Genomic DNA, 24,753 nt, shown 5'->3' with positions numbered 1-24,753 from the left:
TTTAGATTCTATCATGCATAAGAATGGGTCAGTTAGCTTTGGGCCAGTGTGTTGCACATGTAATTTAAAGTGGAGAGATATGCACTGATGTGCAAAAATAAGGAAATCAACCAATCAGCCCCTCAGAACTGTTTCTAGAACAAAAGTCTCTTGGTAGCATCCAGTTATATTTTAAATAAATATGCATAAACTATTAGAAGGGTGTTTCTACCCCTCATCTGTGGACTGTCCTTCAGGTTGATCTTTTGTGTTGGGGTTACTTGCATGTTCTAGACACACAACCTATAAATTCCCCCAATATCTAAAACTGCATCAATGTGCCTTCTTCTACCGTTTCAATTTTTATTAGTATTTTTATCAAATTGATTATGAACTAATTTCTATTCATATCCTGAGAATTCATATTTTAAAATATAGTAAATAACCTCTGATCATGCATGAGTTAATTACATTTGTTGGTTAACCTGATGTCAGTCTCGCTGCTGTGCCCTGGAGTTTGGTCGAGCCATTCCATCCTGCATTCTTTTAGGAAGGAGATGAGGAGAAATGTATTTAGTCAGAGGGTGGTGAATCTGTGGAATTATTTGCCATAGAAGGCTGTGGCAGCCAAGTCAGTTGATATTTTTAAGCAGAGATAGATTCATGTTCAGTACAGGTGTCAGAAGTTATGGGGCGAAGACAGGAGAATGGGGTTCGGAGGAAGAGATAGATCTCTCAATGTTCATAAATCTAAGAACTGTTCATTTTAGACCATACCTACATTTTTAAGATCACTGAGAATCTGTTTCTCATGAAAAGAACTTTTCCCTTTGAAAAATTCTAATTATCCAGAAATTTCAAAATATTAAACCATTGAACAACATGATAAGAAAGCAACCAGATGGGAATAAGAATTGACAAAAGTTATTTACCCAGACTGCCTTAAACTATTCACAGAGATTGCAGTGTACATTTACACAAGGTTGTTTTCATCGTAAGTTCCTGTTCCTTCATTCATAAACATCTGGGTGGATCATGTCAGATCTTCCCCTCACCACCACTTTCTACTTTCAGCAGAGACGGCTCTCTTGGCAACTTCTTGGTTCATTCATCCCTTCCCATCCAAATTACCCCTTCCCTAGCTACCTTCCCCAGCAACCACAGGAGATGTAACACCTGTCCCTTTACCTCTTCCCTCGCCTCCATCCAGGGACCCCTGCATTCATTCCAGGTGAGGCAGAGGTTCATGTGCACCCCCTCTTACTATATCTACTGCATCCAGTGTTCTCACCTGGACTCCCACCTATTTTTCTCCTCTACTCTTTCCCCTCCCTCTCCCACTATCACCCCTTGGCTTCACAATCTGCAACTCTTCAAACCTCTCACACACCTATTGTTCTTAGCTCTGGTCTTTGCCTCCAACCATCTGCCTGTCAAAAAAAAACCCTTGCCCATGTCGACCTATCTAAATGGTGTCAAGTTGGGGAAAAGGGGAAGTACAACGGGATCTGGGGGGTCCTTGTACATCAGTCTATGAAAGTAAGCAGGCAGTGAAGAAAGCGAATGGCATGTTGGCCTTTATAACAAGAGGAATCGAATATAGGAGCAAAGAGGTCCTTCTGCAGTTGTACAGAGCCCTAGTAAGACCACACCTAGAGTATTGTGTGCAGTTTTGGTCCCCTAATTTGAGGAAGGACATTCTTGCTTTTGAGGGAGTGCAGCGTAGGTTTACCAGGTTAAGGATGGTGGGACTGTCATATGCTGAGAGAATGGAGCAGCTGGGCTTGTACACTCTGGAGTTTAGGATGAGAGGGGATCTCATTGAAACGTATAAGATTGTTAAGGGCTTGGACACGCTGGAGGCAGGAAACGTGTTCCCGATGTTGGGGGAGTCCAGAACCAGGGGCCACAGTTTAAGAATAAGGAGTAAGCCATTTAGAACGGAGACGAAGAAACACTTTTTCTCACAGAGTGGTGAGTCAGTGGAATTCTCTGCCTCAGAGGGCGGTGGAGGCGGGTTCTCTGGATGCTTTCAAGAGAGAGCTAGATAGGACTTAAAAATAGTGGAGTCGGGATATGGGGAGAAGGCAGGAAAGGGGTACTGATTGGGGATAATCAGCCATGATCACATTGGCTGGAAGGGCCAAATGGCTTACTCCTGCACCTATTGTCTATTGACCTATTACCTGCAATGCTTTGTCCCTCTTCCAGCTTTCTTTTCTCTCCCCTGCATCCCACCCCACAATTAATCTGAAGAAAGGTCTCAACCCGAAACGTCACCTATCCCTGTTCTCCTGAGATGCTGCCTGACCTGCTGAGTTACTCCTATACTTTGTGTCCTTTTGTGTTTTAACCAGCACCAGCAGTTCTTTGTTTCTACGTGCCAATGCAGGTTAATGTTAGTCTTATTTACTTTTGTATGTGTTTGAATAAAAGTGATCCATCCTCCCCTAGTTCTTTAGATTTGATTCATGGTTAATATCTCTGAAAAGATACTGAACTGTGATACTAATCTGCATTTAATGTTTAATAAATTAATAGATTATGACTCGAAATTTTTATTTCAGTTTTTAAGTATATTTCAGTTTCTAACTGACTATCTTTCAACAGCAACCTCTTGTACAAGTCGGTGCTTGGTGCATGGGAGAGTATGGTGATCTTTTAGTTTCTGGCCAATGTGAAGAAGAAGAGCCTATTCAGGTAATACAGGTTTTTTTTTAACAAAGCAAGTTGTATATCTGGATTTCAGCAAGGCATTTGATAAGGTTCCACATGGTAGGCTGCTCTGGAAGAGTAGATCACATGGGATCCAAGGAGACGTAACCGACAGCATAGAACATTGGCATCATGGAACAAAGCCCAGGGTGATAGTGGGAGGTTGTTTTTTGGACGGGACGCCTAGTGGTGTTCCTCGGGGTTCAGTGCTATAGCCCATTGAATTGAATTGAATCCTTTATTTGTCATTTAGACCTTTCGGTCTGAACGAAATGCTGTTGCCTGCAGCCATACATGTAATAATAACAAAACACAATAAACACAAATTAACATCCACCACAGTGAGTTCACCAAACACCTCCTCACTGTGATGGAGGCAAAAGTCTTAGAGTTACTGTCTCTTCCCTCCTCTTCTCCCTCTGCGCCGAGGCGATACCCCACCAGGCGATGGTAAGTCAGTCCCGCGGTTCAAGCTCCGCGGCCCGGGGGTGGTCGAAGCTGCCGCCCTCCAGTCCAGCGGACGCATCTGTTGCAACGGGTGCTCCGGAAAACAGGCACCAGCCTGTGAGCTGCGAGCTCCCGACATTGTCCTCCACTGGCCCGCGGCCGAGCCCCGGATCCAGGTCAACGCCGCCTCAGCCACCGGAGCACCGTCTCCGCCCCGCACCGGGCCGCCCACACGGCAGCGTCTCAGCCCCGCACCGGGCTGCCCCCACGGGAGCACCTTCCAGCTGGGAGCCGGTCCGCCCTCACCGGAGCGCCTTCCAGCCGGTAGCCAGGCCACCCATACGGCAGCGTCTCAGCCCCGCACCGGGCTGCTCACACGGGAGCGCCTTCTAGCCGGTAGCCGTGCCGCCCGCACGGGAGTGTCTCAGCCCCGCGCCGTCCGCACTCACCGGAGCGCCGAGTCGTGCCGCTACCCGGACGTCGCCACAGCTCGAAGAAGGCCAGCCTCGCGTTGGTGAGTCCGGACCCTCGAGGTCGGTCGCAGGTTGGAGGCCGCCAGCTCCGCCATTAGGCCTCAGCTCAGATGGGGGAAGAGAAGGGGGATACGACAAAAAAGTCGCATTCCCCCGAAGGGAGAGACAGAAAGCCCCGTTTCACCCTCCCCACACACACATAACACCACCTAATAACCAAAAAAATTACTAAACTAGACAAAAAAAAACAACACAAAAAAGTAAAAAACAGACAGACTGCAGGCGAGCCGCAGCCGTATCACAGCGCCGCCACTTCCGGAATGTATGTCATCTATATCATCTGTATGTCATCTATATCAATGATTTGAATGGGAACATGCAAGACATGATTATGTTTACAGATGACACAAAATTAGGTGGTGTTATAGTTAGTAAAGATGGTTGCCAAAGATTGCAATAGGATCTTGATTAGTTGAGCATTTGGACTGAGGAGTGGTTGAAGCAGTTTAGCTAATTGGAGGGTAGCTAATGTTATCCCACTTTTTCAGAAAGGCGGGAGAGAGAAAACGGAATTATAGACCAGTTAGCCTGACATCGGTGGTGGGGAAGATGCTGGAGTCAATTATAAAAGATGAAATAGCGGCACATTTGGATAGCAGTAGCAGGATCGTTCCGAGTCAGCGTGGATTTACGAAAGGGAAATCGTGCTCGACTAATCTTCTGGAATTTTTTGAGGATGTAACTAGGAAAATGGACTAGGGAGAGCCAGTAGATGTAGTGTTCCTGGACTTTCAGAAAGCATGTGATAAGGTCCCACATAAGGAGATTAGTGGGCAAAATTAGAGCACATGGTATTGGGGGTAGGGTGCTGACAATGGATAGAAAATTGGTTGGCAGACAGGAAACAGAGTAGGGATTAACAGGTCCCTTTCGGAATGGCAGGCAGTGACTAGTGGGGTACCGCAAGGCTCGGTGCTGGGGTTGCAGTTATCTGCAGATGACACAAAGCTGGGTGGCAGTGTGAACTAGGAAGAGGATGCTATGAGGATGCAGGGTGACTTGGACAGGTAGGGTGAGTGGGTAGATGCATGGCAGATGCAGCTTAATGTGAATAAATGTGAGGTTATCAACTTTGGTGGCAAAAACAGGAAAGCAGATTATTGTCTAAATGGAGTAAAGTTGGGAAAAGGGGAAGTACAACGGGATCTTGCGGTCCTTGTTCATCAGTCACTGAAAGTAAGCATGCAGGTACAGCAGGCAGTGAAGAAAGCAAATGGCATGTTGGTCTTCATAGCGAGAGGAGTTGAGTGTATGAGCAAAGAGGTCCTTCTGCAGTTGTACAGGGCCCCAGTGAGACAACACCTGGAGTATTGTGTGCAGTTTTGGTCTCCCAATTTGAGGAAGGACTGTTGCTATTGAGGGAATGCGGCGTAGGTTCACCAGGTTAATTCCCGGGATGGCGGGACTGTCATATGTTGATAGAATGGAGTGGCTGGGCTTGTGCACTCTGGAATTTAGAAGGATGAATGGGAATCTTATTGAAACATATAAGATTATTAAGTGTTTGGACACGCTAGAGGCAGGAAACATGTTCCCAATGTTGGGGGAGTCCAGAACCAGGGGCTGCAGTTTACGAATAAGGGGTAAGCCATTTAGAACGGAGAGGAGGAAAAACTTTTTCACACAGAGTTGTAAGTCTGGAATTCTCTGCCTCAGAGGGCAATGGAGGCTGGTTCTCTGGATGCTTTCAAGAGAGAGCTAGACAGAGCTCCTAAAGATAGCGGAGTCTAGGGAGATGGGGAAAAGGCAGAAACGGGGTACTGATTGGGGATGAACAGCCATGATCACATTGAATGGCGGTGCTGGCTCGAGGGGCCGAATGGCCTACTCCTGCACCTATTGTCTAATATAGAGAAATGCGAGGTGTTGTGTTTTGGGAAGTTTAAACAGGGCAGGACCTGCACAGTGCATGACTGGTGGCAGAGTATTGTGTTCAGTTTTGGATGCCTTGCTATAAGAAAGGTGTTAAGATGGAAAGGGTGCCAGGACTCGAGTGCCTGAGCTTTCGGGAGAGGTTGAGCAGGCTATAGGACTTTATTCCTTGATGCCAGGAGAATGAGGGGTGATCATATAGAGGTCTATATGATCACGAGAGGAATAGATAAGGTAAATGCGCAAAGTCTTACCCAGAGTAGGGGAATCAAGAACCAGAGGACATGAGTTTAAGGTGAGGAGGGAGCGATTTAATAAGAACCCAAGGAGCAACCTTTTTACACAAAGGAGGATAGGTATATGGAACTAGCTGCTGGAGGAGGCAGGTACAATCGCAACATTTTAAAAACATTTGGACAGGTACATGGATAGGATAGGGTTAGAGGGATATGGGCCATACGCAGGTAGGTGGGATTAATGTAGGTGGCATGTTCGTTGGTGTGGCCTTTTAAAGCCCCTGTCCCGACTTTCACAAACTCTGCCGCGTTTGCCCTTGACTCAAACACGCAGCATGGTCGCCACGAGGTCGTAGGAGGCCTTCCCCATGCTCGTGAGTGGTCTCCGCGCACTCGTGGCATCAAGTAGGTTGCGCTGTTTTTTCTAGCCTGATAAAAGGTGTCCACGAGTAAAAAAAAGGTTGCCATGGAGAAAATGGATACTTTTTACTCGTAGGTAGGTCGTAGTAGGTCAGGTCATGATGCTAGTCGTAGGTGGTCGGAAGCAGTCAAAGGTAATAGTTCGGTGGTCGGAGGCAGTCGAAGGTAGAGGTGGAAAAAAAGGTCAGTAGGGAAAAAAAGATTATTTAAACAGCAGAACGTCACCTCTGTCACTCAAAGGCATGTTCATTCTTAGCTGGAGAGTTATTTGGAGAGGAGACTTGTGTTTTAGAGACGGCACCTAAAAGGCAGCAGTGCAGGGGGAGGGCACAACCCTCAAAAAAACCTGCCATGCAGGTGTTGCCCACCCAGGAGGAGGAGTGGCAGGAAGTGATGCCACAGGAGGTGATAGTGCAGGAGGAGGTAGCCCTGCATGAGAGACCCCTGGAGGAGGAGATCAGAGTGGTAATATATGTCCCCACCATCACCCCATCCTTCACTGCCTCATTTGAAGGCAGCAAAGCAGCCCTTTCTCCTGTGTCTGACACAGTATCAGAGGCAGATGCTCCATTGGTGGTGAGGGAGGGCTGGAGGAAGGTTATGCCCTACACCTTCACCAGGCAGCAGGAGGGGAACCTTGAGGAATGGTTCCAGCAGAATGCCATCCTGTACGAAAAGGAAAATGAGAGGGACAGGGACAAGAATGGCATGCTTGCCATCCACTGCCCCACATGTGTGCTGAAAGTTCCATCTTTTGTTAAAGCCCAGCGCCACTCTCTTCCAGTCTTCTGGTGTACTGGGACAGTCCATCACATCATCTCCATTCACCCATTGAGACCTTTTATTGTGCTTCCTCTTCACCCTTGCTCTCATGGGCAAGAATTCAGAAGGAATGTTATTCTTGCCCAGCAGCCCAATTAAAAATTGAGTAAAAACACGAATTCGAAGTGTACTGCAAATAGGCTCTGCTGGAATACATTTCTGAATTGTGTTGCATGGTGCGTTGTCCTCGTACAAATATTGTTTGTGTTGAGTTATTTTTGTGATATCAGAGTACCAGCAATGGAAGCCAAATAAGCTCTGCAAAAGTATTACAATTCAAATTCAGTGAGTTGATTGGGCTGTTATTATCGCGTTCATGACTCTCATTTTTTTGTTTAACTTTTTTTTTTAATGGTTAATGCAATTTAATCTAATTTTAATTGCTCATCCTTAACTTGCCTGAGCAGATGGTACTTCGGTAGGCAGGCACTTCAGCACAACTTGTCCATCGGACTCAGATGTCCCATCTAAGCTAGTCCCAATTATCTTCATTTGGCCCATATCCCTCTCAACCATTCCCATCTATGTACCTGTCCATATGTCTTTTAAATGTTGTTATTGTACCTGCCTCTACTACTTCATCTTGCGGCTCAATCCATTTAGCCATCACCCTCTGTGTGAGAAAGGTACCCCAGCTTCCGTCTTTCCCTCTCATCTTAAACGTATGTGCTCTCGGTACTTGATTCTCCTCCTCTGGGTAAAACACTCTGCATTCGCCCTATTTGCCTCATGATTTTATGCTCCTCTGTAAGATCACCCCTCAGCCTCCTGTGCTGAAAGGACGAAAGGCCCAGCCTACCCTATAAGCTCAGACCCTCGTCCTGGCAACATCCTTGTAAATCTCTGCACTCTTTCAAGCTTAATGGCATCTTTCCTGGAGCAGAGTGGCCAAAACTGAGCACAATGCTCCAGCCTGAAGAAAGGTCTCGACCCGAAACGTCACCTATTCCTTCGCTCCATTGATGCTGCGTCACCTGCTGAGTTTATCCAGCATTTTTGTCTACCTTGGATTTCTCCATCAAACAACTCAGTCGGATTTGTTTGCAGCGAACCCCCCCCCCCCCCCCCCCGTCCAACACTGTGCTGACTATCCCAATCAGCCCTTGCCTATCTAAATGCACGTATATCTAATCCCTCGGACTACTCTCTGGTAACTTTCCAACCACAGATGTTAGGCACACTGGCCTATTGTTCCCAGGTTTTTCCTTGCAGCCCTTCTTAAATAGAGGCACAACATTTGCCACCTTCCAGTCTTCTGGCATCTCATTCGTATTTAATGACGACTCATAAATCTCAGCCCACTTCACTACTACTTCTTGGATTCCTCTTGAACGTATCATCTCCTCCTGCACATTTCCTGCAGTCGTCTACACTTTCTGGGTCTTGGTATTTCCAACTGCTGCCACAATATCAACCTATTCCATGTGTCCACTCCCCTTACCTACTCCAATCTCATCCCCTCTTAACACATAGCCCTCTACCCACTTTGAAACAATCCTGACATCAGGCCCTCTGACAAGGAAGGTACGGATGTAGTCTGGCAGGTGACCACCATGCTGAGCCAAGCATCAACTCTCGGATGCCTTCAAATTCCCTAGACCCACTGACGAACCCTAGCTAGAACTCTATTCCTTGGAGCACAGGAGGGTGAGGTTTGATTTTACTGGGATGTACATGATCATGAGAGGTATAGATCTGGTTAACACAAATAATCTCTTGCTCAGAATAGAGAAATCAGAGGTCATTGGTTGAAGGTGAGGGGGGGGAAAGGTTTAATAGGAACCTGAGGGGTAACTTTTACGCAAAAGATGGTGGGTGTATGGAACGAGCTGCTGGAGAAGGTAGCTGAGGCAGGCACCATCGCAACATTTAAGAAACATTTAGACAGGTACATAGGATAGGTTCGGAGGCATATGGGCCATAAGCAGGCAGGTGGGACTAGTGCAGATGGGACGTGTTCAGTGCGGGAGAGTTGGGCTGATGGGCTCGTTTCCACGTTGTATGACTCTATGACTTTGAGTCTATGACTCTCACTGACCTCATCATTTTAGCAATCTCCCCTCCATATCCTCTCACATAGTTCCTCAAACATGCACTGTCCATTTCTTCCAAAAATCCACAAGCAGGACTCTCTATTTCTCCTTGCCCCTGCCCCACCTCTCCAAATACCTTAATTCTATTTTGTCCCACTTTGTCTAGTCCCTTCTGATCTACATCTAAGACACCTTGCACGCTCTCCAACACTTCAATAACTTCCAGTTCCTAGGCCTCCATTGGCGCATCTTTACTATGGACAATCAGTCCCTTTGCCTCTCCATTCCCCACCTAAAAGGGTGGCGGAGGTTCTCTGGTCCTTCCTTAAACAAAGACCCAATCAATTCCGCTCTACTAACTCTCAAGATATACTCTATATATATATATATATATATATATATATATGTGCAGAGAATTAATTACCCCAAAAAATTACCTAGCCATTTTCTCCAGAGATTAAGCCAATTTTCTATCCAGTCGCCTAGCTCTCCCTGGATCCCATGAAATCTAACATCCCAGAGCAGCATACCATGTGGCACCTTATCAAATGTACTGCCGAGTCCACAAACACACATCAACGACTTTGCCCTCATCAACCTTTTTGTTTACTGTAGGCAGGAATGTAGTATTATACCTGTACCCTAAATCTGGCTTTACTTCAGGCCCAGCTCAGATAGGAACAGACACAAAATAAAACATCTCATAGATGACTTGCATGGGGTTTCTCCAAGATCTTCGGTTTCCTCCTACACTCCAAAGACGTAAGAGGTTTGTAGGCTAATTGACTTGGTATAAATGTAAATTGGACCTAGCGTGTGTAGGATAGTGTTAATGTGTGGGGATTGCTGGTTGGCGCGGACTCGGTGGGCCGAAGGGCCCGTTTCCTCTGTATCTCTAAACTCCTGTCGGTTTATTGAAGCCTTAACAGTTCCAAAGTGTTTCAAAGATGCACAGCGTTTTATATTCTCACAATAGTTACATGTGGATTCTACATACTTTGAATAATTCATGATTGATCAATGTCTTTGTAACCTTTCATCTTTGTCTCGTAAACCTTATGTTTCCTGTTATTTTTAACACCTCTCCCATATATCTACCAGGTCGGTGCCATAAATGTTGGCCCCTGACCCCTGATCAGTTTTATTAAGCTCAGTTTATTTTACAGCCCCCAAAGTTTATAAATCTATTTATTGTCTAACTAACATCCTTATGCTCCCTATGTTGGCCATTTTCCCCATCATGCTTCCCCAGTATGTAAGCTTTGGGTTAAACAACTTATAAACTACCGTATTGCCCGGCAATCAAGACGCCATTTTTTTAACCTTAAAATGGGACCTAAACATTTTCCTGCGTCTTGAGGTCTTACCAGGGGTCGGCAACCTATGGCCAGATTCTGGCCCGTAACCCAAACTCATCTGGCCCGCAGGTGTTTTTTTTTTTCAATTAGTTTGCGCGACCTGGGAACTGCAGCCAGCCCCGGGGCACACGGGTGACCTGGGCGTTACAGCCAGACCTGGGGCAAGTGAGCCGACCTGGGAACTGCAGCCATTCGCAGGGCATGCAGCTTACCTGTGTGGCTGCGAGCGGCCGCGGGGACTGGACAGTGAAACCGGCCGCCACCTCAGCGCCTGGATCCTTGACTTCCTGATCACCAGCCCACAATCAGTGAGGTTAGGTGACAAATCATTGTCTAAGACGGGCCGGCAACCTTGTTCTGCATAGGGGCCATGTGAGTTGATGGCGGCCCCATCTATCACATGTACACATGGATCCCGCCCCCATCCCACCCCAGATGGCAGGCATCAAATCACGTGTTCACAGAAGGTAGACAAAAATGCTGGAGAAACTCAGCAGGTGAGGCAGCCTCATGCAATTCTTGCATGTCTCACCTGCTGAGTTTCTCCAGCATTTTTGTCCATCTCCGATTTTTCCAGCATCTGCAGTTCTTCATTAAACGTGTTCATAGAAGGTGCACGGCCATGCCGGCGGCTTTGCGCAGGATGAGCTAGAGCCAGAGCTCGGCCATTGCTCAGCGCGGGCGCTCAGATGATTACGGGGAAAAAAATCTGCCTGCGGTCCGGATGATTCGGACCGCATTTGGTCCGTAGTTTGCCGACCCCTGGTCTATGATAATCCTCAATGTTGGTGGCCTGCAATCATGCATTCTCAGTCTCCTACAATACTCTTTATATGCTCATGACTGCAGCCAAATTTCAATCCAACTCAATTTAGAAGTTCACAAAGGACATCACCATAGTGGGCTGGATATCAAATAAGGATGAGACAATAGATGCAGGAGTATGCCATTCGGCCATTCGAGCCAACACTGCTATTCGCTGTAATTGTAGCTGATCATCCACAATAAGTACCCCGTTCCTGCCTTCTCCACATATCCCTTCACTCCGCTATCTTTAAGTGCTCTAACTCTCTCTTGAAAGCAGCCGGGGAATCGACCTCCACTGCCTTCTGAGGCAGAGAATTCCACAGATTCACAACTCAAAGGTTTTTCCTCATCTCCGCTCTAAATGGCCAACCCCTTATTCCTAAACTGTGGCCCCTGGTTTTGCACTCCCCCAACATTGGGAACATGTTTTCTGTCTCTAACATGTCCAGTCCCTTAATAATCTTATATGTTTCAATAAGATTCCCTCTCATCCTTCTAAAGTCCAGTGTACAGTTCATTCAGAAGGTATTCAGACCCCTTCCCTTTCTCCACATTTTGTTACGTTACAGCCTGATTTTAAAATATATCAAATTCATTTTATCCCTGGTCAATTCGTCCCTTCCCACCCAAACCACCCCCTCCCCTGCTACTTTCCCTTGCAACTGCAGGAAATGCTACACTTGTCGCTTTACCTCCCCCCTTGACTCTATCCAAGGACCCAAGCTGTCTTTCCAGGTGAGGCAGAGGTTCACCTGCACCTCCTCCAACCTCGCCTATTGCATCCGCTGTTCCAGGTGTCAACTGCTCTGCATCGATGAGACCAAGCGCAGGCTTGGCATTCGCTTCGCCCAACACCTCTGCTCAGTTCGCATTAACCAACCTGATCTCCCAGTGGCTCAGCACTTCCCCTCTCATTCAGAATCCGACCTTTCTGTCTCCTCCATGGCCAGAGTGAGTCCCATCGTATATTGGAGGAGCAGCACCTCCTATTTCGCTTGGGTAGTTTACACCCCAACGGTATGAACATTGACTTCTCCAATTTCAGGTAGTCATTGCTTTCTCTCTCCTTCCCCTCCCATTCCCAGCTCTCAGCAAATACCAAGCCATGAAAACGATGGAATTGTCTGTAGACCTCCAAGACAGGATTGTTGAGACACAGATCTGGGGAAGGGTATAAAACAATTTCTGCAGCATTGCAGGACCCGAACAGCACAGTGGCCTCTGTCATTCTTAAGAGCTTTGCAACCACCAGGACTCTTCATAGAGCTGGCTGCCGGCCAAACTGAGCCATCGGGGGAAAAGGGCCTTGGTCAGGGAGGTCATCACCTGGCCAGTATCATACCTGCGGTGAAGCATGGTGGTGGCAGCATCATGCTATGGGGTGTCTTTCAGTGGCAGCAACTGGGAGACTAGTCGGGATTGAGAGAAAGATAAACGGTGCAAAGTACAGAGGGATCCTTGATGAAAACCTGCCCCAGAGTGTTCAGAACCTCAGACTGGGGCGGAGGTTCACCTTCCAACAGGACAACGACCCTAAGCACACAGCCAAGACAATGCAGGAGTGGCTTCGTGACAAGTCTGTGAATGTGCCTGGACTTGAACCCGATCAAACATCTCTGGAGGGACCTGTAAATGGCTGTGCATTGACATTCCCCATCCAACCTGACAGAGCTTGAGAGGATCTGCAGAGAAGAATGGGAGAAATTACCCAAATACAGGTGTGCCAAGCTTGTAGTAATATACCAAGAAGACTTGAGGCTGTGATCGTTGCCAAAGGTGCCTCAACAAAGTACTGAGTAAAGGGTCTGAATACTTATGTAAATGTGATATTTCAGTTATTTCTTCTTATTTCCTTTGCAAACATTTCTAAAGCCCCGTTTTGGCTTTTTTCTTATGGGGTATTGCGTGTAGATTGATGATAAAAAAAAGAAGTATTTAATCCATTTTAGAATAAGGCTATAACCTAACAAAATGTGGAAAAAGTGAAGTGGTCTGAATAATTTCTGAATGCACTGTATACAAGCCCAGTCGCTCCATTCTTTCAACATATGACAGTCCAGCGATCCTGAGATGGAGTACAGAAAGGACATTTTGAACCTTGTGACCTGGTATCGAGACGACATCTTTTATCACAAAGTCAGCAAAACAATGGAGATGGTGATTGACTTCTGGAAGCGAAACAGAACATACCCCCCGATGAAAAACTTCACGTTTCTAGAAATAAATATCACCCGCAATTTGTCCTGGACCAGCCACATCAAAGCCATGGCCAAGAAAGCACACCAATGCCTCTACTTCCTAATGTTGAGGAAGTTTAGCATGTCCCCCAACAACCCTCACCAACTTCTACAGATGCGCCGTAGAAAGCATTTTATCAGCATGCATCGCAGCATGGTTTGGGAACAGCTCCATCCAAGATCACTGGAAATTGCCGAGAATGATGAACATAGCCAAGAAAGACAATCTTGTAAGCCAACCATTCTTCCGTTGACTCCATCTACACTTCATGCTGCCTCGGCAAGGCCACCTGTATAATCAAGGAACATTCTCACCCTTGTCACGCTCTCTTCTCCCCACTCCATCAGGCAAGAGGTACAGAAGTTTGTTATCAGTCAACTGAACCGTCCTCATCAACTAGTGTGGTCCTCTCCTCCCATCTACATCGTTAAAGACCTTTGAGCTATCTTTAATCAGTCTTTATCTTGCACTAAATGTTTGTACTCTTTATCCTATATCTGTACACTGTGGCGGCTTGATTGTAATCATGTATAGTCTTTGGTTTGATTGGATAGCATACTAACAAAACGTTTCATTGTACCTCGGTATGCGCGACAATAATAAACTAAACTATATAAGGGGAATAGTTAGGATGAACTATCTTTTATCCACTGTAGGGGAGTCAAGAACCAGAGGACATAGGTTTAAGGTGAGAGGGGAAAGATTGAATAAGAACCCGATGTGCAACTTTTGCACTCATAGGGTAGGTAGTCTGTATATGGAACGACTGCCAGAGGAAGTAGTTGAGGCAGCTACTATAATATTTAAAAGAGATTTGGACAGGTGCATGGACAGGAAAGGTTTAGAGTGAGCCAATTGCGGGCAGGTGGGACTAGTGTTGATGGGGCATCGTGATTGGCATAGATAAGTTGGACCGAAGGGCCTGTTTCCATGCTGTATGACTATGACTCAATCACTCCATGCAGTCTAAAGCTTTCTTCTCTTAGCCACCCTATGTTCATTGTTTGTATCATTATGCCTTATGTTTGGATCTTAATCATTATTTTTCATAACTAAAGCAAAGAACTGACTCTAGAGCCCGACCGAAAACAACCTCCCAGTCGCAAATGTCTTCAATCCTTAGTTTTTGCATTATGCCACGGAGCCAATTTTTGAGCACTATGTCAATCTCTTGGATTCCATGGACTTTCACTTTGCTGGCTTGCCTGCCATGTGGCAACTTGCAGAAAACCACTAAACTAAATGCAATGCTCTTAATAGCCCGTCTCGTTACTGTTCAAAAAAGATCAATGTAGTCAGATGCTATTTTAACAAATCCTGATCGATTTGTCTTTCTGTGAACTTGAATTCTGTCTTTTTTTTAATGGATTCCAATAATTTGTCTATTACCCATGTTAAACCTGCCTATTATTCCTCCCCTTTTAAAGCTCTGCAATGTTAACAATCTTCTGGTATCACGTCCAGAGAGAAAGAATTGAAAAATCGTTGTCAGTCTCGTTTTCCTCTCTTTGTTGCCTTCCCAGGGATATTTCATCCAAACCTGGGGATTTATCCATTTTCAAAGATAATGCACCCTTAATAATGCTTCCTTATTTACTATGCTGTAACACATTCTCTTTATGTGTTCATAAACCATGGTATACTTCATTTTACGTGCCAACTTTTTACACTTTCTTTGCTTTTCTCATTTCCCTTTTAATTTTACTCCTATACTTTCTATATCTCCTTAGCTTTCTGTTATATTACATTTTTGGTATCTGGCATTTACTTTTTTTTGGATATCCCACCCTCCCACAAGTCTGTTCATTCAGTGGGCTCTGGATTTGCTAAATCAGTTTGGTCTTATAAAATTGCTCTTGATCCAATTTAGACTTTTACTCTTGCCTTTGACCTTTAATATAACTATGATGAATCTTAGTGAATTAGGTTAATTTTGAATGGATGGCAGAATAGAGGCGATATCTTAATGCGCTATTAAAACGCATAGAAGAGTTTATTCAGTGTAAATATTTGAAATGTTTTTTTACAGGTGACGGAAGATGAAGTTATGGATGTATTAGAAAATGTTCTACAGTCTAGCATGTCAACATCTGTAACAAGGGGATATTCGCTCACTGCAATTATGAAATTAAGCACAAGATTTACTGTAAATGTCAAGTAAGTAACTGTTTCCAGCAAAGGTATGAGGAAATATATATGTTGTTGGAAAATTGACCTAATAAATATTTAGTATCCAGATTTGATTACAAATGCAGGCATATGTGGATCTAATATTACAAATTATATTTTTCAGTCGAATCAGAAAAATAATATCTATCTATGGAAGCAGCATAGATGTGGAACTTCAGCAAAGAGCAGTTGAATACAATGCACTTTTCAAAAAATTTGATCACATGAGGTATGTGTAAACTTGCAAGTAATGAATTGGGCAAGTTGGAATGCTCAGTTAACATATAGCTTCCAATGTTTTTGTTGCACCATAAATCGCATGCTTGTGTGCAAAAGATTCTTGTTGAAATCATAGAATTTTACCAGCAATCCAAGTATATTGTGGTATGCTATTGATTTTACAAATTATTACATTGCCCATGATTAATGTCTAAATCAGCAATGGTAACTAGTTCATTTTCAAACAATTTAAGAAAGCAAAACTTCATTAATGTCATCCAAATAGATCCAGGAATTTCTTTCTTCAGATGGTTATCCTGCTCCCCCCTTTCAATGCGACATCCCCCTTGGCTGTGCATTCCTGACTTTAACCACTCTAATTTTGGTTCTTTTGTAATTATTTTCATTCAGTGTCCCTAAGTTCTCAGGACGTTCACTATAGAGTCGTACAAGAAGGAAACGGGTCTTTCAGCCCAGATTTCTCATGCCGACAAAGATGCCCCATCTACACTAGTCCCATCTGCCTATGTTTGGCCCATATCCCTCTAAATCTTTTTCTATCCATGTAGCTCTCCAAATGTTTTTTGAATGGTATTATAGTTTCTGCCTCGATTACCTCCACCAGCAGCTCATTCCATACTGCTCATAAGCCGCCTATGTGAAAGAGTTGACCCTCAGATTCCTATCCCCTCTCACCTTAAACCAATGTCCTCTGGTTTTGATTCCCCTCTTCTGGGTAAATGAATCTTTGCATCTCTCCTCAATAACACTTCCCAGAGCCCTGCCATTTACTGTGAAGATCCTGCACTGGTTAGACTTCCCAAAATGCAACATCTCCCATTTATCTGCATTAAACTCCAGTAACCATCCCTCTACCTATTAACCCAACTGATCAAGATCCTGCTGTAACCTTTGATAACCACCTTCTGGGCCCTGCACCAATCCCTGTGGCACACCACTAGTCACAGGTCTCCAGTCTGAAAAACTACCTTCCAACATCACCCTCTGCTTCCTTCCATGAAGCCAATTATCTATCCAGTCGACTAGTGCTCCTTGGATCCCATCTAACCTATGTAAATCTTATCCCTCACAATAGTCTTTAGCAACATTCCAACCACAGATGTTAGGCTCACTAGCCTATCGTTCCCAGGCTTTTCCTTAAATAGAGGCAGAACATTTGCTACTCTCCAGTCTTCTGCAACCTCATCCACATTTAATGATGACTTCGTTTAGTTTAGAGATACAGCGCGGAAACAGGCCCTTTGGCCCAACGAGTCCGCACTGACCAGTGATCCCCGCACATTAACACACACCAGGGACAATTTAACATTTATATCAAGCCAATTAACCTACAAACTTGTATGCCTTTGGAGTGTGGGAGGTAATCGAGGTTCTCGGGGGAAAAACGCACGCGATCACGGGGAGAACGTACAAACTCTGTAAAGGGCGCCCGAAGTCGGGGTCGAACCCGGATCTGTTGCGCTGTAAGGCAGCAACTCTACCGCTGTGCCACCATGCCGAGGCTTGTATATCTCAGTCACGGCAACTGCAATTTCTTCTCTAGCTTCACACAGTGTCTTCAGATATATCTGATCATGCCCGGGAGATATGTCTGACATCATACATGTTAGGACGTTCAGCACCACCTCAAACGTAATACTGACTGCTCTCAATGTACTTCCATTGACTGCCCCAAGTTTATATTGACAAGTTGCTTACATATTAAAACTAATACAAATACTTTTGTTTGCACTTTGCGTCCTTGCTTTCTAAATCTGATTCTTCACTGTCCATATATTGTATAGATTTTTGGTCATGAGAAATAACTACTTATTTAGACCAACATTCTACATATTGGTGAATGATTTTAGTAGTTTTAATTTGTCATCTTAGGGTAAACAGTTTCTATAAGACATCAGAACAGATGATAAATTGGTGAAATAGTGTGCATGTATGCCTTTGATTTTTGATTTTCTGTTTTTGGATTGAATTCTGTTTTTAATTTGTGTCTCTGTGATGTCTTTATTATTTGTTATATTTGTTATATTCCGATCATATGTTATTCCGATTAAATGTCTATTATTGTTATGTCTGTATTCTTTCTTTATGTCCTGCACGGAGAGGACGCTGGCGCTGTTTGTTCGCCGCTTCTCCGTTTGCTATTGTCTGTTACTATTGTAAAGCGACTTTGAGTCTTAGAAAAGCGCTATAAAAATAAAATTTATTATTATTATTATTATGTAAATGGATTAAAATACTGAAATTTTGCTTTCAATAGGTCAGCACTGTTGGAGCGAATGCCTATAATGGAAAAGATAACAACTAATGGACTCACAGAAATTGCACAGATTAATGGAGAGGCAGAACCCATAATAGTGGATGCTAAATTAGCATCAATTACGATTCAACCTTCCAACCAGGTAAAACAAAACTTGTATATGTTATACTTTTTCCAATATAGAATATGCTGTTGATATTAATATCTTTAATCTCAATATCTTTAAATACTTACATGCAATGAAAGACATCATTGCACTAAATAAACTCAATAATAGGGCAGCACAGTGCTCCAGATTATGGTAATAATAATAATAAATTTTATATTTAATGGGCGCCTTTCATACAAAATCTCAAGGACACCTTACATAGTAATCGGAATAAAAACATATAATCGGAGTAAAACAAGTAATTAAAGACATCACAATGACACAAATTAAAAACAGAATTCAATCCAAAAACAGAAAATCAAAAACACAGTGTGAAGAGAGAGCAGCGGCAACCAATTCGTGCCAGCGTCCACTCTCCCTTCACGGCAGCCATCTTGGACACAGACCTACAAGACTACAGTTAGACAAAAAAAAATCATCCCCCCACAGTGGGTAGCACTGTGGAGGAAGGCACAATGTCCAGTCCCCACCCCTTGTTCACCCCAAAGTCAGGCCTATTGGGGCCACCGCAATTGCCTCTACGGAGGCCCGATGTCCCTGGCCGTTCTCACCGGGTGGTCTTGCCCCGGCGTCGGGAGAGTCCTTTCGGCGGCTGGGCCACTTGGAACGGCCGCTTCTTGGTTGGAGCCCACGGCTGCCGAAGCCGACAAGGCCGCGCCGGTTTGGCGCTCCCAGGCTCCCGATGACAAAGTCGGCGACCGCTCTCCTCACTGCCGCCTTGCCGCCTCAACGCACGCCGTCTCTCCACACGCCGCCTCTCCGCTCCGCAAACCCGCAGCCCGGAGATGTTGCTCACGGCGGTCCAGCTCGCCAGAGCTCCAGCGCGGCGACCCAGGCAAGGCATCGCCCGCTCCGCTCCGCTCCAGCGCTCCAATGCAGTGCCGCCACGCAGGCCGAGGTGCTGGGTGGTTCCCGCCAAGAAACGGCGCTCCAAGCCCGCTGGTAGGCCACGACGACGGGTCGACGGGCAGCCCGGAAAAAAGGCTGCCACACCGACCAGGTAGGGACCTATAAATAAAGTAACACCTACCCCCCCACATTAAAAGACCATATCCCCTACAAACAAAAAAACAGGACTCACTAAAAACTAAAAAAAAAACGAATTTAAGACGGACGGCTGCTAGCAGCCGTTCACCAAGATGGCTCCTCCTCTGAATGGTACTGTCTGTACAGAGTTTGTAGGTTCCCCTGTGGTCACATGGGTTTTCTCTGGTGCTCCGAATTCCTCTCATGTTCCAAAGACATGAAGTTTTGTAGGTTAAATTGGCTTCTGTAAATTATCTCTAGTTTATACGCTAGAACTAGTGTATAGGCCTTTTGACCATCTACCTCTAAATCTAGCTTATCCATGTACCTATCTATGTACTACTGAAACATTGCGATAGTACCTGCCTCGACTACCTTCTTCGGCAGCTCGTTCCAGACACCAACCGCCCTTTGTTTAAGAAAGTTACTCCCTCAGGTTCATATTAAATCTCCCCCCCCACCCTAAACCTGTCCTCTAGTTCTCGATACCCCTAAACTGGGTAAAAGACTGTGCGTTTATCCGCTCTATTATGATTTTGTACACTTCTATAAGATCACCACTCATCCTCCTGTGCTCCAATGAATAATAATAATAATGGATGGGATTTATATAGCACCTTTCTAATACTCAAGGCGCTTTACATCGCATTATTCATTCACTCCTCAGTCACACTCGGTGGTGGTAAGCTACTTCTGTAGCCACAGCTGCCCTGGGGCAGACTGACGGAAGCGTGGCTGCCAATCTGCGCCTACGGCCCCTCCGACCACCACCAATCACTCACACACATTCACACACAGGCAAAGGTGGGTGAAGTGTCTTGCCCAAGGACACAACGACAGTATGCACTCCAAGCGGGATTTCGAACCGGCTACCTTCCGGTTGCCAGCTGAACACTTAGCCCATTGTGCCATCTGTCGTCCATCTGTCGTGAATAGAGTCCTAGCGTGCTCAACCTCTCATCATAGCTCAGACTCACAAGTCCTGGCAACATCCTCGTAAATCTTTTCTGCATCCTTTACAGCTAGACAACATTTTTCCTATAACATGGTGATCAAAACTGAACACAACACTTTAAAAGTGACCTCACCAACATCTTATATAACTGCAACATAACCTCCCAACTTCTATACTCAATACTCTGACTGATGATGCTTCTGTCAATACTCTGACTGAAGCATTCAGTTTTCAATGCGCTGAAAGCCTTTTTGAACTTCCTATTTACCTGTAATGCAACTTTCAAGGAACTATGTACCTAGACCCCTCTGTTCCACATCACTCCCCAGAGCCTTCCCATTCACTGTCTAGGTCCTGCCCATGCTAGATTTCCCCGAATGCAACAACTCGGGTTCTCGCTCTTAGTTCCATCAACCATTCCACAGCCCACCTGCCCAACCGATCAAAATCTTTTAAAATTTATACCAACCGTTATCATTATCTACAATACCGCCCACTTTAGTGTCATATATGCAAACTTGCTAATCATGTCATGTACGTTCTTATCCAAATCATTGATAGAGATGACAAACCGCAATGGGCCCAACACTGAACCCTGAGGCACAACACTAATCACAGGCCTCTAGTCCAAAAAAAACTCTGACTATCACCCGCTGCTTCCTCCAATGAAGCTAATTTTCTGTACATTCAGCTATATCTCCTTGGATCCCATATGATCTAATCTACCATGCAGAACCTTGTCGAGTGCCTTACTGAAATCCATATGTCCAACCTCAACAGCTCTGCCCTCTTTTTGGTCACATCTCTGAAAAAAATCAGATTCGTGAGACACGACCTCCCACGTACAAAACCATACTGTCGATCCTTAATCAGCCCTTATTCATCTAAATGCATGTGTATCTTATCCCGTGGAATATTCTCTTGTAACTTTCCGACCACAGAAGTTAGGCTCGCTGGCCATGGTTCCCATGCTATCCCCTGCAGCCCATCTTGAATGGTGGCACAACATTTGCCTTGCTCCACTCTTCTGGCACCTCACCTGTATTTAATGAAGACTTGTAAATCTCAGCAAGTGCATCTGCAATTTCCTCTTGAGCTTCCCACAGTGCCCTTGGATATATTTGATCATGCCCAGGAGATTTGTTTACCTTCATATGCATCTTGATCTTCAACACCTCTTCGACTGTAATACTGACTGCTCTCAAGACTGCCCCAAGTTCCCCAGACCTCGTGTCTTTCTCCATGGTAAAAACAGAGGATAAATACTCGTGGAGGACTTGCTCATCTCCTGTGGCTCCACACAGCGTTCACAGCTTTGATCCCCGAGGGGTCCCATTCTCCTCCTGGTTACCCTTTTTCCCTTTTATTTTATAAAGTCTGTTGGGATTGTTGTCAATGCTACAGGAGTAAACCTCAAGAAAATCCGGTCGGAGCCCCTGAGGCAGTTTGTCGTTGTCTACAACCTCACTCTGGCAGTCCAGCTCTAAAACTGGGAACTTGGAATGTCCAGACAATGATGACCGACCTCTCTGAAAACCTACAGGACATCAGCGATTCCAGGAAAACAGCTGTCATAAATGAGGAGCTCAACGTAAACATAGCCACCCTTCAGGAAACAAGGCTGGCAGACTTGGGCACACTGAAGGAGAAGGAGTACACGTTTTACTGGCAGGGGAAGGACTGATAGGCCCAGAGAGCACGGAGTAGGCTTCGCTGTAAGGAACAGCCTGCTGAACATGGTGGAACCAGGCAGTAATGGCTCATAGCGACTGCTGACTCTCCGCCTCAACACCACCGCAGGCCCAGTCACTCTTGTCAGCGAGTATGCCCCGACACTGTCCTCCACATCAGGCACAAAGGACGAGTTCTATGAGAACCTCGCATTCATCATCAGCAGCATCCCCAGCAAGGAAGAACTTTTTCTCCCGGGCGCCTTCAATGCCAGAGTGGGCGCAGGCCACAAATCGTGGTCTTCCTGCCTTGGGCAGTTTGGTGTGGGCAAAATGAATGAGAACGGACAGCGACTGTTTGAGCACTTGATGCTCTTACCATGACCTGTGCATCCTGTCACGTGCCTTCGGTACTGCAACAAAGGGGGTCTACCTGCGTACTAGATCAGATGGCAGGCTCTTCAACCTCACCCGCCTCAAAGACAAAAGTACGTGAATCTCTCATCAGAGACATGTTGTTTGCCGACGACGCTGCAGTTGTGTCCCATACCCAGCAGGAACTACAGTCACTGATGGACCGCTTCTATCAGGCATGCACGGACTTTGGGCTAACTATCAGCCTGAAGAACACGAACGTCTTGGGGCAGGATAGAGGTGCCGCCTGTCATCACCATCGACGACTACGAACTTGATGCCGTCCATCAGTTCACATACCTCGGCTCCACCATCACCGAAACCTCTCCTTGGACACAGAGATTGATAAGAGGATCGGGAAGGCAGCTACAACTCTCGCTCGCCTCACAGCTCGAGTGCGGACTAACCCAAAGCTGACGGTGAAGACAAAGATAGCAGTGTACGACGCCTGTGTCGACAGCACGCTGCTGTACACCAGTGAGACATGGACTACATATGCCAGGCAGGAGAGAAGACTCAACACCTTCCATCTGAGAAGCATCCGCCGTATCCTGGGCATATCCTGGCAAGATAGAGTGTCCAACGCCGAGATCCTGTCTCGTGCTGGCCTTCCCAGTATGTACACTCTACACAGGCAGCGCATACTGCGGTGGCTGGGCCATGTCCACTGCATGGAGGATGGCCACATTCCAAAAGACATCCCCTATGGAGAGCTGATATCTGGGAGGAGAACCATCGGCCACTCCCAGCTACAAAGATGTTCCAAGGATGTCTGCAAGAGAGATATGAAGGCGCTCGACATCGATGTGGAGTCCTGGGAGAGCCTTGCAGCTGACCGCACGAGGTGGAGAGGCAACCTGAACCAACATCTCAAAACGGGGGAAGAGAAACTGATGAACGCAGCAGCAGACAAGCGGGCATGTAGAAAGGAGCGCAGCAACTTCAACAAACCAGAGACCACACACACACAAATGTGACCTTTGCCACAGAGACTGTCACTCCCGCATTGGTCTTTTCAGCCACAAGCGACGCTGCTCCAGCTGAGGTTTGGAGCAAGCAGCCAACAGCTGGGATGCATCACCCATGGTCAGTCATGACCATGGGGGGCCTACTATCTGCCAGACCTGTCTCCTGTCCCCTTTTGCCCTGCTGATTTCTTTTTTTAGCTTGCTGCTTAGTTCCTGAAACTCCTCCAGGGATACACTTGCTCTCTGCTTATATCTGCTTATACCTGCCCCGTGACGCCTCCTTCCTCTTGACCAGAGCCTCAATTTCCCTCATCCAAACTTCCTTATGCTCACCTGCCCTGCCCGTCGGTCTAACAGGAACATGCATGTCCTGGACTCTTGTCAGCACACTTTTAAACACATCGCAATTTTCTGACATACCTTTTACTTCTAACAATACAATACAATTCAATTCAATTTATTTGTCATTTGGACCCCTTGAGGTCCAAACGAAATGTCGTTTCTGCAGCCATACATTACAAAACAAAAAAGACCCGAGACACAACACAGTTTACACAAACATCCATCACATCGCTGTGATGGAAGGCAAAAAAAACTTATCTCTCCACTGCATTCTCCCCCCCGATGTCAAAGTCAAAGCCCCCGGCTGGCGATGGCGATTGTCCCGCGGCCATTAAAGCCACGCCGGGTGATGTAAGGTCGCACACCGGGTCTAGTTGTTAGAGCCCCCGGCGGGCGCTCGCAAAGTCCCGCGGCCATTCCAAGCCGCGCGGGGCGATGGTGTAAGGCCCCGCTCAGGTGCTCTTCAACCTCGCAACTCGGGCGGGAGAAATCGCCGTTGCGGAAGCCCCGAAAAGCGGTCTCCCAGCAGGGACCCGCGGGTTCCCGGTGCCGCCGTCCGCCAAACCCGCAGTTGCAGCCTCCGAACCTCCGGAGGTCGGGTGGCAGCAGCGCTCCACCACAGCTCCACCCGCTCCGGAATCTGCCAGCCCCGTGACGGTGAGTAGTCGGCAGCTCCGCAGCTGGAACCCCAGGTCGTTCCTGTTGGAGGCCGCTCCACGTTGCAGCCCCAACGACAACGGAGACCCGACAAAGAAAAGGTCGGGTCTCCCGTGCAGGGGAAAGATTTTAAAGTTACCCCCTTCCCCCCCCACACACATACCTGCTCCAATCTACTTGAGTGACTTCCTGTCCCATACCTTCAAAGTTGGCCTTGCCCCAACTTGTGGGCCCGCACTGTCTCTATCCATAACTATCTTAAACCTAATAGAACAGTGGTCGCTGGTCCCAATAGGCTCATCCGCGAACACTTCATCCACTTGCCCCAACCAATTTCCCAAGACTAGATCAAGTGTTGCCCTCTTCCGCGTGTGGCCTTCTACATATTGCTGGAGGAAACTTTTCCTGAAAACATTTGATAAATTC

General features: G+C 46.1%; 1 protein-coding gene across 2 annotated transcripts in view; it reads left to right on the top strand.

Annotated features, from left to right (window-relative positions):
• Nucleotides 1-24,753, top strand: part of ap1g1 (adaptor related protein complex 1 subunit gamma 1) — a 140,495-nt gene that overhangs the window by 88,805 nt on the left and 26,937 nt on the right. For both annotated transcript variants that reach the window (XM_033035631.1, XM_033035630.1), the window contains 4 exons: nt 2,590-2,679; nt 15,490-15,617; nt 15,754-15,858; nt 18,127-18,268. In XM_033035631.1, the coding sequence (XP_032891522.1) occupies nt 2,590-2,679; nt 15,490-15,617; nt 15,754-15,858; nt 18,127-18,268 (465 nt within the window). The remainder of the gene's footprint in view (nt 1-2,589; nt 2,680-15,489; nt 15,618-15,753; nt 15,859-18,126; nt 18,269-24,753) is intronic.

Source organism: Amblyraja radiata, chromosome 17 (genome assembly GCF_010909765.2).
Source record: "Amblyraja radiata isolate CabotCenter1 chromosome 17, sAmbRad1.1.pri, whole genome shotgun sequence".
NCBI classification, from domain to species: domain Eukaryota; kingdom Metazoa; phylum Chordata; class Chondrichthyes; order Rajiformes; family Rajidae; genus Amblyraja; species Amblyraja radiata.
This window is presented reverse-complemented; position numbering and strand designations above follow the sequence as displayed.